At 44.1% G+C, this 12,655-nt stretch overlaps 1 protein-coding gene across 1 annotated transcript; it reads right to left on the bottom strand.

Moving 5' to 3' along the window:
• Positions 1-3,335: 3,335 nt before the first annotated feature.
• LOC120431113 (uncharacterized protein K02A2.6-like) lies at positions 3,336-10,946 on the bottom strand. The gene is made up of 4 exons (XM_039596266.1): positions 9,738-10,946; positions 8,863-9,682; positions 8,269-8,783; positions 3,336-3,524 (listed from the first exon to the last, which is right to left on the bottom strand). The coding sequence occupies exons 1-4, from the start codon at positions 10,944-10,946 to the stop codon at positions 3,336-3,338; spliced, it is 2,733 nt and encodes a 910-aa protein (XP_039452200.1).
• Between the last annotated feature and the right edge of the window lie 1,709 nt (positions 10,947-12,655).

Raw genomic sequence — 12,655 nt, 5'->3', positions numbered from 1 at the left:
TTGTATTTTTGTATTTTTGTATTTTTGTATTTTTGTATTTTTGTATTTTTGTATTTTTGTATTTTTGTATTTTTGTATTTTTGTATTTTTGTATTTTTTTGTATTTTTGTATTTTTGTATTTTTGTATTTTTGTATTTTTGTATTTTTGTATTTTTGTATTTTTGTATTTTTGTATTTTTGTATTTTTGTATTTTTGTATTTTTGTATTTTTGTATTTTTGATTTTTGTATTTTTGTATTTTTGTATTTTTGTATTTTTGTATTTTTGTATTTTTGTATTTTTGTATTTTTGTATTTTTGTATTTTTGTATTTTTGTATTTTTGTATTTTTGTATTTTTGTATTTTTGTATTTTTGTATTTTTGTATTTTTTTATTTTTGTATTTTTGTATTTTTGTATTTTTGTATTTTTGTATTTTTGTATTTTTGTATTTTTGTATTTTTGTATTTTTGTATTTTTGTATTTTTGTATTTTTGTATTTTTGTATTTTTGTTATTTTGTATTTTTGTATTTTTGTATTTTTGTATTTTTGTATTTTTGTATTTTTGTATTTTTGTATTTTTGTATTTTTGTATTTTTGTATTTTTGTATTTTTGTATTTTTGTATTTTTGTATTTTTGTATTTTTGTATTTTTGTATTTTTGTATTTTTGTATTTTTGTATTTTTGTATTTTTGTATTTTTGTATTTTTGTATTTTTGTATTTTGTATTTTTGTATTTTTGTATTTTTGTATTTTTGTATTTTTGTATTTTTGTATTTTTGTATTTTTGTATTTTTGTATTTTTGTATTTTTGTATTTTTGTATTTTTGTATTTTTGTATTTTTGTATTTTTGTATTTTTGTATTTTTGTATTATTGTATTTATGTATTTTTGTATTATTGTATTTATGTATTTTTTTATTTTTGTATTTTTGTATTGTTGTATTTTTTGTATGGTACTGATGGATTGTAGAGTATATTTATTTGGTATCGTATCAAATTACGAAAATTTGTCTTATTCAGGGTTGCATCTTTCCATAAATCAGTCACGAAAGTAGCTAGACACGTGTTTGAGTCGTCACGTGAGTAATCACATGAAAAACTCTTACGTGAACAACTCCGTTACCAGTCACGTGGACGTGGCAAAATTGCATAATAGGAAAATAGCAAAAAAAAAAATATCTGAAAGTAGAATATCTAAAAAGTTAATAAGTAAAATTGTAAAGAGCAAAATATTGTACGATCAGTACCTAGCTGGACTCGGTCACTGGAAACGACCGGCGGCTCAGTGACCGACGAAATAGGCGGCGGGCCAGATGCGGGCATAAAAATGTCAAAATCTCTTCCCCCCTCACTTCGTCTCACCATCCAGCTGCAGCTTTGTTGACAAACAAACGGAGCACGCGGTCGCATGATGGCGGCATCGAGCCAGAATTAGGGGTGATCATGTGATTAAAAATGAAAGTTTTTTCAAGAAAAACAATATTTTTCCGACCGAATAAAAAAATTGCCAGCATGTTCAAACAATTATTCCTGATGTCGGAGAAGTGATAAAAAACAAAATGTTAATCCATCATTTTTCTATAAATTGATTTTTTTTCACTCCAACTGGGAACCCCTAGGTCTATCCACGACCGTTTCCAATGACCGTGTGAAGATGCCAGAAAATCCGTCCTTCTCCAGCTGTTTTCTCAATTCGGATTCGGTGTAGTTAAAACCCAAGAGTCAATGACTGTCCAGCTCCGGTCGCGACACAACAACTTCACAGTTGACTCCTCAAAGTAACCGGAATGACTCTGTCAGTCCCAGTAAGCACGTCCGATTGGCCGATTCCTGCAGACATCCAGCAGACCGACCCGAACTTCCACACACTAGACCGGGTCGACGTGTTATCTCGATATTTTTCAAGCTATTAAAATCGGGACAACTACAGTTAGCCAAGAACCTTCCACAACTCCGCGGGACTTACCTGGTCTGGGTCGTCGCAGGTGATGTTGGGTATGCCGTTCCTGAGTCACAGTTCAGCCACACCGCAACGCTCGACGAGGTGAGCGCATTACGCAAGCACCCGGTCGGCTTCACCGCCGACCGCCAGACCCGGGTGACCCCATCCGATACTCCCTTCCAAAGAATCTTCTGGCTGAACAAACCGTCCGACTTTATCCGCGTCTTCGAGCATACGACCGTAATGCATGGGACGGCATCTGCGAAATCTGCAAAGATGAAGAAGAGAATTTTAAACTAGCTCGGGGCTTTACTGGATTCCTGGGAATGATGAGTTCCGATTCACTGCAAACCAAGCCGGCGCCGACGTCGATGCCACCAAGCGGCGTGCGCTGTCGTAAATCGGCAAGTTCTTCGACGTGTTGAACCTATGCTCACCGGTCATCATCAAGGCCAGCGAGTTGCAGCGAGTTTGGCTCGCTGACTTGTCGTGGGATGTGTTGCTGGATAAACGACGAGTACTGGGAGCAATTTCAAATCGCACTTCCCGTCGTGCGATACATCCGGATCCCACGCTATTTATTTGACTCGAGCTTCTCGGGTGCAGATTGCTGTCCAAGCTGGTGGCCAATTTCCTCGCGGCGTTGAAACTGTCGTTCCGAAACGGCGGACTGTGGTCGGACAGCCAGGTGATTATGACGTGGCTCAAGAAAAAGCTAGATTAACAGCTTCAATCGTTCGTCCGCAAGCGTGTCGCCGAGATTACAACTACATTTGGCTGTAAAGACCTTACGTGCGCACCAAGGAGAACTCTGCCGAATTGGTATCCGTGGCATGTTTCTCGTCCCGCCGAACTGAACCTTTCGTAGTCCATCGTTTGGCCTTTCTGTTTTGCCCCCTCTAAATGGTTGCCTTAGTAGTCGATCGAGCTTCCGAATCTGAACAGGGTGGTTCCGAACGATTCCTCCGAGCCAAATCCGTCAAAGGCACCTTCCGCTTCGAAAGAGGAATCAGGTCCAGCGGCAGCAGCTCCGGGGTGTAGCCAACATTGCCAGCCGATGCGCCATCAACGGCTCATGTGCGCACTCCGGACTGGAAGGTGGGCATGGCGTCAAATAAGATACAGTCGACGAACGAGGCAGAATCGGTTAGGTTCCGACGGAAGCCCCGGCATCGACGAACGATCCGGCGGAAGCGTCAGCATCGGCGAACGATCCAGTAGATGCTCTGTTGGCGGGAAGATTAAAGTTAGGTTTCAGGTCATTTCTGGGTCTGGGTAGATCTTACCCGGCTTTGGCAGAAGTGTTGTACTTGATGAAGTAGACCTCGGTCTTGGCACTAGCGTAAGTATCGACGGCGGCGTCAGCAGCGGCCTTGCCCTCGGGGTTCTTGATCAGAACGTAGACAATGGTCATCTCTTGGGTACGGGTACGAGCGTCTTGATGAACAGGACCTTGTAGTGGGTCTGGGGATGGTTCTCGACGCGGGCCTCAGCATGGGCTTCCGAAGCAAAGTGGTAGTAGAAATGCTTCTTCACGATCTCGGGCTTGACAACAGTAGACGCCTTGGCGCTGGCTCCAGCGGAGAAAACACTTTCCCGCTTAGCGGATTATCGAGCTCTCTAAACGCATACTTGGGATTAGGCAAGTGCAGTTCTTACCGTGGTAGTTAAAAAAGCTGGTAGGCGTCAAATAACCAGTTTCCACCCACGTTCGGAGCTCCGCCAATCAAATCAAACTTGATCTTGTTGGTAATGTTCTCCGCCATTAATCATCTCCAGGACGCTCTTAATCGGGACAAATCCTCTCCGGACACGATGCTGGTTGACCACTCCTTGGACCATCTCTCGGACCAAGCCACATATCGCACTAAATACCTCGGATTTTAGATGATTTTGGCTGCGACGGTCAAAAACGCGCCACAAACGTTTCGAAAAAATAAAATAAACAAAAACTTGCTTGACAGATTGATGTCACAGAAGATTTCAAACAGAAGGGGAGAACGAGAGAGAGCGAGAGAGAAATGCGCATGGCGGCCGCTGTCACGCGAGTGGTAAACCGTTTTAAAAATGTATGGAGGGAATCTTTAAAAATTCAATATTTTGAAAATAAAGCAAAACTGACTTTCAAAAAGTCGACGTAGTGATAGGGATTATTTTTTTATACCCTCCGGAGAAATTTTGGCCTCCTCAGTTGTACATTTTCAGAAATATTTAGGAAAAACTGATTTTCCCCATATAAATTTAAATTTCTTACCACTACTCGTACAGCGCCATCTCTGAGATTTTTTTCCACGGCGGGTACCCCATTGTGAATAATTTCTTACAAGTCAATTTCTTCACGGAAAGGAGTTCCATCTTAAATTTAACAATTCAAATTAGCTGGCTTCAAATTGGTGGAACAGTGATTTTTTTGGTTAAATTAGCTTAAATTACAGGTAAATTTACCAACTTGGGATTGGTGAAACAGCTAACCCTGATTGCTGATTTGCTATCCAAAACTAACAGCCCAAATCAAAATTACAGGAGAGATTTTACCAAAAATAATGGTGTTTTAGCACAATTTTGCCTACTTTTACCGAAAAACTAGCTGGAACCGGCAGCATGGATTTTTTGACAGATCATCAGTTTGAGACCAACACAAAGCAAGAGAACGTCTCGTATCGTGTTTGATCCTGTTTAAGCCGCTCAGTTCGCGGAGTTTTGTGACGATTCTGCGTTTGAAAGTCGAAAGTGCAAGTGCAAAAGGTGGAGATGGTGCGTGAGTGAATGGATTGAAAGCCAGGAAGACTTTCTGCGGGCTGAGATCTTCAGTTGATTAGGTGAGCAGTTTTTTTTTGTGTTGAGGGAAAGAGGTTAGAAGTTGAGCCTCTAATTTTTGTTTGGACGATTGGTGGCATCCTTTTGTCGTGAACCCTTTGACGGGGGAGGTGGAGGCTGGCGTTTGTGCACACTTCACTTTTTTTGTATGGACATCTGTCTACGTGAGGGGGAGGCTGCGGGTACAGAGTGTCTAGATATAGACTGGCCAATGTTTGACAGATCCGAACGAGCAGGGCACTTTATGCCTTTGAAGCACATAAAAAAATAGAGTTAAATAATGTTAAATTACTTTAAATTAAGTGAAAGTTTATTTGAATTACATTTGGTTGAATTTAGAAAAAAGTAGAATTCAGTTAAATCAAGTTAAATTGATTAAATTTTGTTAAACTCAGTAAAATTTAGATAAATTTAATTAAATTTAGTTAAATTATGATTAATTAAAAATCAAGTTAAGGTTCGCGTCGCGGTCAACAAGCCGGATTTTCGTTGCCGTTTCCGTCTTTGTTTCCCCCCGATTGTGTGTGTATTTCGCCCCGGACGATTTCGCGATGTTTGACAGTTGCTTTGAAGAATTTGAACGGTTCCCGTCGCGGTCAACAAGCCGGATTTTCGTTGCCGTTTCCGTCTTTGTTTCCCCCCCGATTGTGTGTGTATTTCGACCCGGACGATTTCGCGATGTTTGACAGTTGCTTTGGAGAATTTGAACGGTTCGCGTCGCGGTCAACAAGCCGGATTTTCGTTGCCGTTTCCGTCTTTGTTTCCCCCCCGATTGTGTGTGTATTTCGACCCGGACGATTTCGCGATGTTTGACAGTTGCTTTGAAGAATTTGAACGGTTCGCGTCGCGGTCAACAAGCCGGATTTTCGTTGCCGTTTCCGTCTTTGTTTTCCCCCCGATTGTGTGTGTATTTCGACCCGGACGATTTCGCGATGTTTGACAGTTGCTTTGTAGAATTTGAACGGTTCGCGTCGCGGTCAACAAGCCGGATTTTCGTTGCCGTTTCCGTCTTTGTTTCCCCTCCGATTGTGTGTGTATTTCGACCCGGACGATTTCGCGATGTTTGACAGTTGCTTTGAAAAATTTGAACGGTTCGCGTCGCGGTCAACAAGCCGGATTTTCGTTGCCGTTTCCGTCTTTGTTTCCCCCCCGATTGTGTGTGTATTTCGCCCCGGACGATTTCGCGATGTTTGACAGTTGCTTTGAAGAATTTGAACGATTCGCGTCGCGGTCAACAAGCCTGATTTTCGTTGCCGTTTCCGTCTTTGTTTCCCCCCCGATTGTGTGTGTATTTCGCCCCGGACGATTTCGCGATGTTTGACAGTTGCTTTGAAGAATTTGAACGGTTCGCGTCGCGGTCAACAAGCCGGATTTTCGTTGCCGTTTCCGTCTTTGTTTCCCCCCCGATTGTGTGTGTATTTCGCCTCGGACGATTTCGCGATGTTTGACAGTTGCTTTGAAGAATTTGAACGGTTCGCGTCGCGGTCAACAAGCCGGATTTTCGTTGCCGTTTCCGTCTTTGTTTCCCCCCGATTGTGTGTGTATTTCGACCCGGACGATTTCGCGATGTTTGACAGTTGCTTTGAAGAATTTGAACGGTTCGCGTCGCGGTCAACAAGCCGGATTTTCGTTGCCGTTTCCGTCTTTGTTTTCCCTCCGATTGTGTGTTTTTCGGTCCGTGCGGTTTCTTTTTTCGACCCGGGTGATTTCGCGATGTTTGACAGTTGCTTTGAAGAATTATAACGGTTCGCGTCGCGGTCAACAAGCCGGATTTTCGTTGCCGTTTCCGTCTTTGTTTCCCCCCCGATTGTGTGTGTATTTCGACCCGGACGATTTCGCGATGTTTGACAGTTGCTTTGAAGAATTTGAACGGTTCGCGTCGCGGTCAACAAGCCGGATTTTCGTTGCCGTTTCCGTCTTTGTTTCCCCCCCGATTGTGTATGTATTTCGCCCCGGACGATTTCGCGATGTTTGACAGTTGCTTTGAAGAATTTGAACGGTTCGCGTCGCGGTCAACAAGCCGGATTTTCGTTGCCGTTTCCGTCTTTGTTTCCCCCCCGATTGTGTGTGTATTTCGACCCGGACGATTTCGCGATGTTTGACAGTTGCTTTGGAGAATTTGAACCGTTCGCGTCGCGGTCAACAAGCCGGATTTTCGTTGCCGTTTCCGTCTTTGTTTCCCCCCCGATTGTGTGTATTTCGACCCGGACGATTTCGCGATGTTTGACAGTTGCTTTGGAGAATTTGAACGGTTCGCGTCGCGGTCAACAAGCCGGATTTTCGTTGCCGTTTCCGTCATTGTTTTCCCTCCGATTGTGTGTTTTTCGGTCCGTGCGGTTTCGCGTTTTATTTGGTTTTATCTTTACACAGCCGGCTGTCTAAGATTGAATCATTTATGCTAAACTCAACACCAAATAACCGGGAATAATCTCATCCGCAAACTCCGACTGTTTGCCTTGAGAATGCATAATACATCACACTATTAAACAAAATTTATTGATTATTAGGTCGCATCATCATCCTCTATGATGAATCCTGGCCATTACCCTTTCCCACTAACAAAATCCCAAGTAGAAGTAGTTTTCCGGCACACGTGGGGGTGTGGATATCGTATAGAACCCACCCTTGGTAGCAACCTGTGCTAACTAACATTCCCGTCCCAATCCCCCGAGATCTACAAACTGACATGGCGGGCGCCGTTGGTGGCCAACGACTGTTACCTTTTTGCTCCAGATCTAGTTTTGATGATCTTGATGTTTTATCTTTTCAACGCATTCATACATGCTGTTGATAAGGGAAACACCATTAGATCGTTTAAGCGTATGGTCAGTTGTATTGATAGGATATTACGGTCCTGTTCAGCAACGGAGAAGGACAACCATGGGTGGTCTCTCATGCTCATGCTCATGATCATTATGATTAATTAAAAATCAAGTTAAATTAAGTAAAGTTAAGTTTAGTATAATTAAACTGAACATAGTAAAAAAGAAATAAATTTAGTCAAATGTGGTTTATCTAGAAATTTTTGTTAAATTTAATTAAACTGTCTTTTCGGTGCGGATTAAAAGACTAGTTTCACTTTACACTTTATTCTTCAACTGCTGGATCGGGAAAGAGCAATACAATAGTATTACAATGGTTTATATAGGGTCGTACAGGAAATAGCTTAGGTACTAGAAATGCAACACACTTGCAATATAATTAAACAGATTCAAGATACAATTACAATGATCTAGACCAGCTAAACGAGGGATACTTGACACTTCCCCGCTTAAATTCAAAATTACATTTTGTGAAATCTAAAAACTTCGTATCTTTCTGGTCGTCTCCTAACACGCTTACTCCTACGCAACTTCGCAGGTCGTTCAGGTGTCTTGAGAGGTGAATTCTTCTCTCTCCTTCGCTTGTATCTCTTCTTAGGTGTTACAATTACATTGGGCTCAACTTTTGGGTAAATATAATCGTTTTTCTCCACAACTCTTCTCTTCAGTTGGTTCCTGCTAGCCAACTTGGTATTACCTGATACCTCAATGTAGTACGTATTCTTGCTGTTAACACCCACGATCACGGCTTCCAACCAAGATCTCATCGTCTTGTACTCACAACGGTACCACACAAGATCTCCTACAGCGTAATCATCGTTTTTCCTGACCCTTGGCTTTTCATTGACACTTTCCCGCTTATCAATGATCTTCTCTTTGACCCGCAGATCAAATCTAACCCTTTTCTTTACCTTTTCTTGCTTCGGCTTCAAATTACTGTCCAAATCGGTTTTTGGCACAAAAGAAAAGATTTTGCTCGCAGGCGAACACCCTAGCGCCTGGCAGTAACTGTTCCGGTAACTAAACAGGAAAACCTCGACCAGTTCCGGAATCTTACAGCTACCGTACTTTGGATCAGCCATCAGTTTCTTCAAACCGCTCTTGGCTGTCTGGACCCCCCTTTCCGCAAGACCATTACTTTCGGGCGAATACGCCGGACTCTTCTTCAGCTCAATTTTCATCTGTCTCGCGTAGTCCACAAATGCTTGACTGTTGATCGCTGACGATCAGATCGCTTTTCCCAAAAATGAGAAACACAGAGTTCAAAGCGTTAATCAGCGAATCTGAATCGGTTCTACTTATCAACCTCACGTCGATCCACTTCGAGTAGGCGTCAACGACAATCAAAAACGTTTTTCCAGCAAAGTGAAAGAAATCCAGATGGACTCTCTCGAACGGTCTACTTGCCTCCGGCCACTTCGAGTAAACCTTCTTCGGCATTCTTCCGGTCTTACTGCAAACCTCACACCGCTGTACAAATTCTTCGATGTCCTTGTCCAACCCCGGCCAGTAAACGTACCGTCGAGCTTCTTGTTTCATCCGGATCATTCCAAGATGACAACCATGCATCAGCTCTAGAACACGTTTTTGGCAAGACTTCGGAACAATAACTTTTTCCGAATAAAGTACGCAATCGTTAAACAACGACAGACAACTCTGGTTTGCGAAGTAAAACTTCAGGTCGGCGGGTACGTTACTCTCGTCCCACCCACTTTGCACCAGCTGGAAAAGCGTACTCAGCAGAGCATCTCTCTGAGTTTCCCGGCCTATGACCTCCAGATCGATCATGGCTGACTCCTCAGTCACCCTCAACAGCTCAGCAATCTCTGAGTCGACCCCGGTGGTACCAGAAACCGGTAGTCTACTCAAAGCGTCCGCATTTGGAATCTTCGACCCCTTGCGATACACGATCCCAAATTCAAAAATCGAAAGCAAATAAACGTATTTCTGCAACCGCGCCGCGGCCAACGGCGGCAGACCCTTCTTCTGGTCCAAAATGGCTGCTAACGGCTTGTTGTCGGTGACAACCGTAAACTGCTTACCGTAGATGTACTTGAAGAACTTCGTCAGGTCAGACCACGGCAAGAGCTCCTCGATGCAGATTCGGGTAGTTTCGCTCTGCAGCGGACAAAGTGCTCGACGCGTAGAAAACGGGCTTTTCCACGTCACCAACCCTGTGGCACAGAACGGCTCCCACGCCATTCAAGCTCGCGTCGCACACGACCACGATCGGTAGCTCAGGATTGTACAGCTCTAGGAGACGGTTACTCAACAGGAGCTTCTTGCACTTGTCGAACGCACTTTCGCACTCAGCAGACCATTTAAACTGAACGTTCTTCTTCAACAGCGCGTAGAGCGGACACAACTTCACGGACAGATTGGGGACAAACTTGGAGTAGTAGTTGATCATTCCGAGGAACGATTTCAGCTGGGACACATCATTCGGCCTTGGTGCATTTACGATCGCTTTGACCTTCTCCTCCGACGGACTGAGACCCTTCTCAGAAACCTGATGCCCAAGATATGCGATTTTCTTGACCAAGAACTCGCTCTTCTCAAGGTTCACCTTGACCTTGAACTCTTTCAGTCGTCCCAGAACCTCGTGAATTTTGTCCACTAATCCCTCAACGGTCTCACTTCCCAACAAAATGTCGTCTAGATAACACTGGACTCCTTCTACCCCCTTCAAAATGCCCTCAGTCATGATAAACTGGAACGCGGAGGCCGCGTTTGAGATCCCGAAGGGTAGTCTCTGGTAGGCAAAAAGTCCCTTGTGCGTGTTGATCACCAGATACTTCTGGGAATCCTCCGACACTCTAACCTGCATGTACGCCCCTTGCAGATCGATCTTCGCAAAGTACCGGTAACCACTTAGGTTCGCAAAAACATCACTTATGTTAGGCAAAGGATAATGTTCGGTACAGATCGCCTTGTTCACGGTTACTTTGCAGTCCATACAAATCCGTACACTCCCATCTGCTTTCGGCACAACCACGATCGGCGATGCCCACTCACTGTGCTTGACCGGAACCAAAATCTTCTCACGCACTAACCTATCCAGCTCACTGGACACTTTCTCCTGCAGGGCAAACGGAACTTCGTACGGCCGGTAGAAGATCGGCCTGGCGTCCTCCTTCAGAACCACACTAGCTTCAAAAGTCTCGATTGGTTCTTCCAAGTTCTTGGTGAACAATTCGCGATAGCGTGCGGTGAGGTTAGAAAGCAACGTGGCGCGAGTACTGTCCAACTTAACCTCACTTTGATCGACCTCTGCGACTTCGTTCTCAAAAAATTGCCTCCACTCTGGGTACAGCACATGTAACCAGTCTCGCCCGAGCAACGGATGGAACGTGCTTTTCCCGTCGATCACGATCAAGGTCATCGTGTACGATCGGCCATCGCACTTCACTCTCACTCGTATGGACCCCGCAATGTTCAACATCGTGCCCGAAATAACCCTTAACCTCACTTCACACTTTTGCAGCTTCAAGCGCGCAAAATTTTCTTTGTAGTCGTTCACACTGATAATAGTATAGGATGCCCCAGAGTCGATCTCGAATTCCAGCCACTTACCGTCTAGTCACAACCTCTTGAACAGCGGAACGTTCACCACGTGGTTGACCTCGTCGTCAGAGTCGACCACGCTGTCGTCGTCGCTGCGGTTCACCACGTTCGCCTTGTTGCTCCAGCACGACCGCGCCATGTGGCCCTTCTTTCCGCAAGTGTAGCAACGGAAATCTTTGCGGCCACGTGGTCCTCCTCGCGAGCTGGGTCTGCCTCGCGAACTGCCGCGCTGGTCTCTCTCGGACTGCTCCGGCTTCCGGGACTGCGAACGGTTTCGTCGGTTGAAGTTTCCGCCATTGACTCGGTTGGCGTACTGCTGCTTGGCCTTCATCTTCTGCTGGTCCTCCTCGATCTGCTCCAGATTCTTGGCTTTCGTGACGGCTTCATCGAACTTCGTGTAGTCCGGGCTGTTCATCAGCTCGGCCTGGATTTGCAGCTCGACCGTGAAATCCGCGACCTTCTCGTATTCGTGCTGGCTTCGCTTGAAGAACTCCACGGACTGGGCGATCCGGTTCTTCTGGGGGCTGAAGTACGACTCCAGCTTGTCGGTAACCTCCTTGTACGTCGACTGCTTGTGGGTTTTCGGGTACAGCAACTGCTGCAGCTTCTTCAGCGCGTGCAAGCCAATAAAATGGACGATCAGCTTCCGCTTGAACTCATCATCCGTGATGCAGTTCAGTTCGAAAAAGTTTTCGGCTCTCTCGAGGTAGTCGTCAAATTAGCTGGACTTACCGGAAAATTGAAACTCGTCTGAAAAACCTGTATCATTTTCTCATTCGAAACAGTGGCGCCACGTGGTGGTAGCTGCCCTGTTTATTACACTGTGAAATTATCCATAACCAGTCCAAGGAACCAGAAGGTGACAACAGAAATGTCCGTCCAAAAGGGGTGCTGCAAAAAAACTTATTATTTTTAACAAATTTTCGAACAAATCAGCAACGAATTACAAGTTTGACAGTTGAACTACACTTAAATATTGGTTTTGTTATTTGTTTTTGCAAAACCGCATATTTTTAACGTAAGTGTCAAAAATATTCGTAATCACCTTTTGCCTCTTGGTGGCGCTTTGTGTTAGTATGTGTGTGGTCGATGTATGCGGACGTGCACGCAGAACACAGAACAGTGAGAAATAGCGAAAATGCCTCACTTCCTTCTGCTACAAGTCGCCATATTGAAATTGCTTGAAGATTCATACTGTAACCTTTTGAAAATCAGTTTCAATAAAATCATACTCGAACCACACCAAACCAGCTTGATTAAAGGAAGATTATAAAATATTGTTAGTAAATGTTTAAATGTGCACACTCAGATTTTTATGCCGAACTTCGGCAGAATTCTGCCGAAATCAGAACAACTTATCGCTCGGCAGAAATATATGCCGAATCTCGGCAAAATGTGAGTCATTGTCCCGATTACTCGGTGAAAAATGACAGTTAATTTGCCGAAGTTCGGCATTTTTCTGCCGAAGAAATCAGTTGTTCTGTTTTCGGCAGAATTCTGCCGAGCTCGAAAACCAAAAATGAGTGT

Source organism: Culex pipiens, chromosome 1 (genome assembly GCF_016801865.2).
Source record: "Culex pipiens pallens isolate TS chromosome 1, TS_CPP_V2, whole genome shotgun sequence".
NCBI lineage: Eukaryota > Metazoa > Arthropoda > Insecta > Diptera > Culicidae > Culex > Culex pipiens.
Note: the sequence above shows the minus strand (reverse complement) of the source record. Positions and strands in the feature narration are given on the sequence as shown.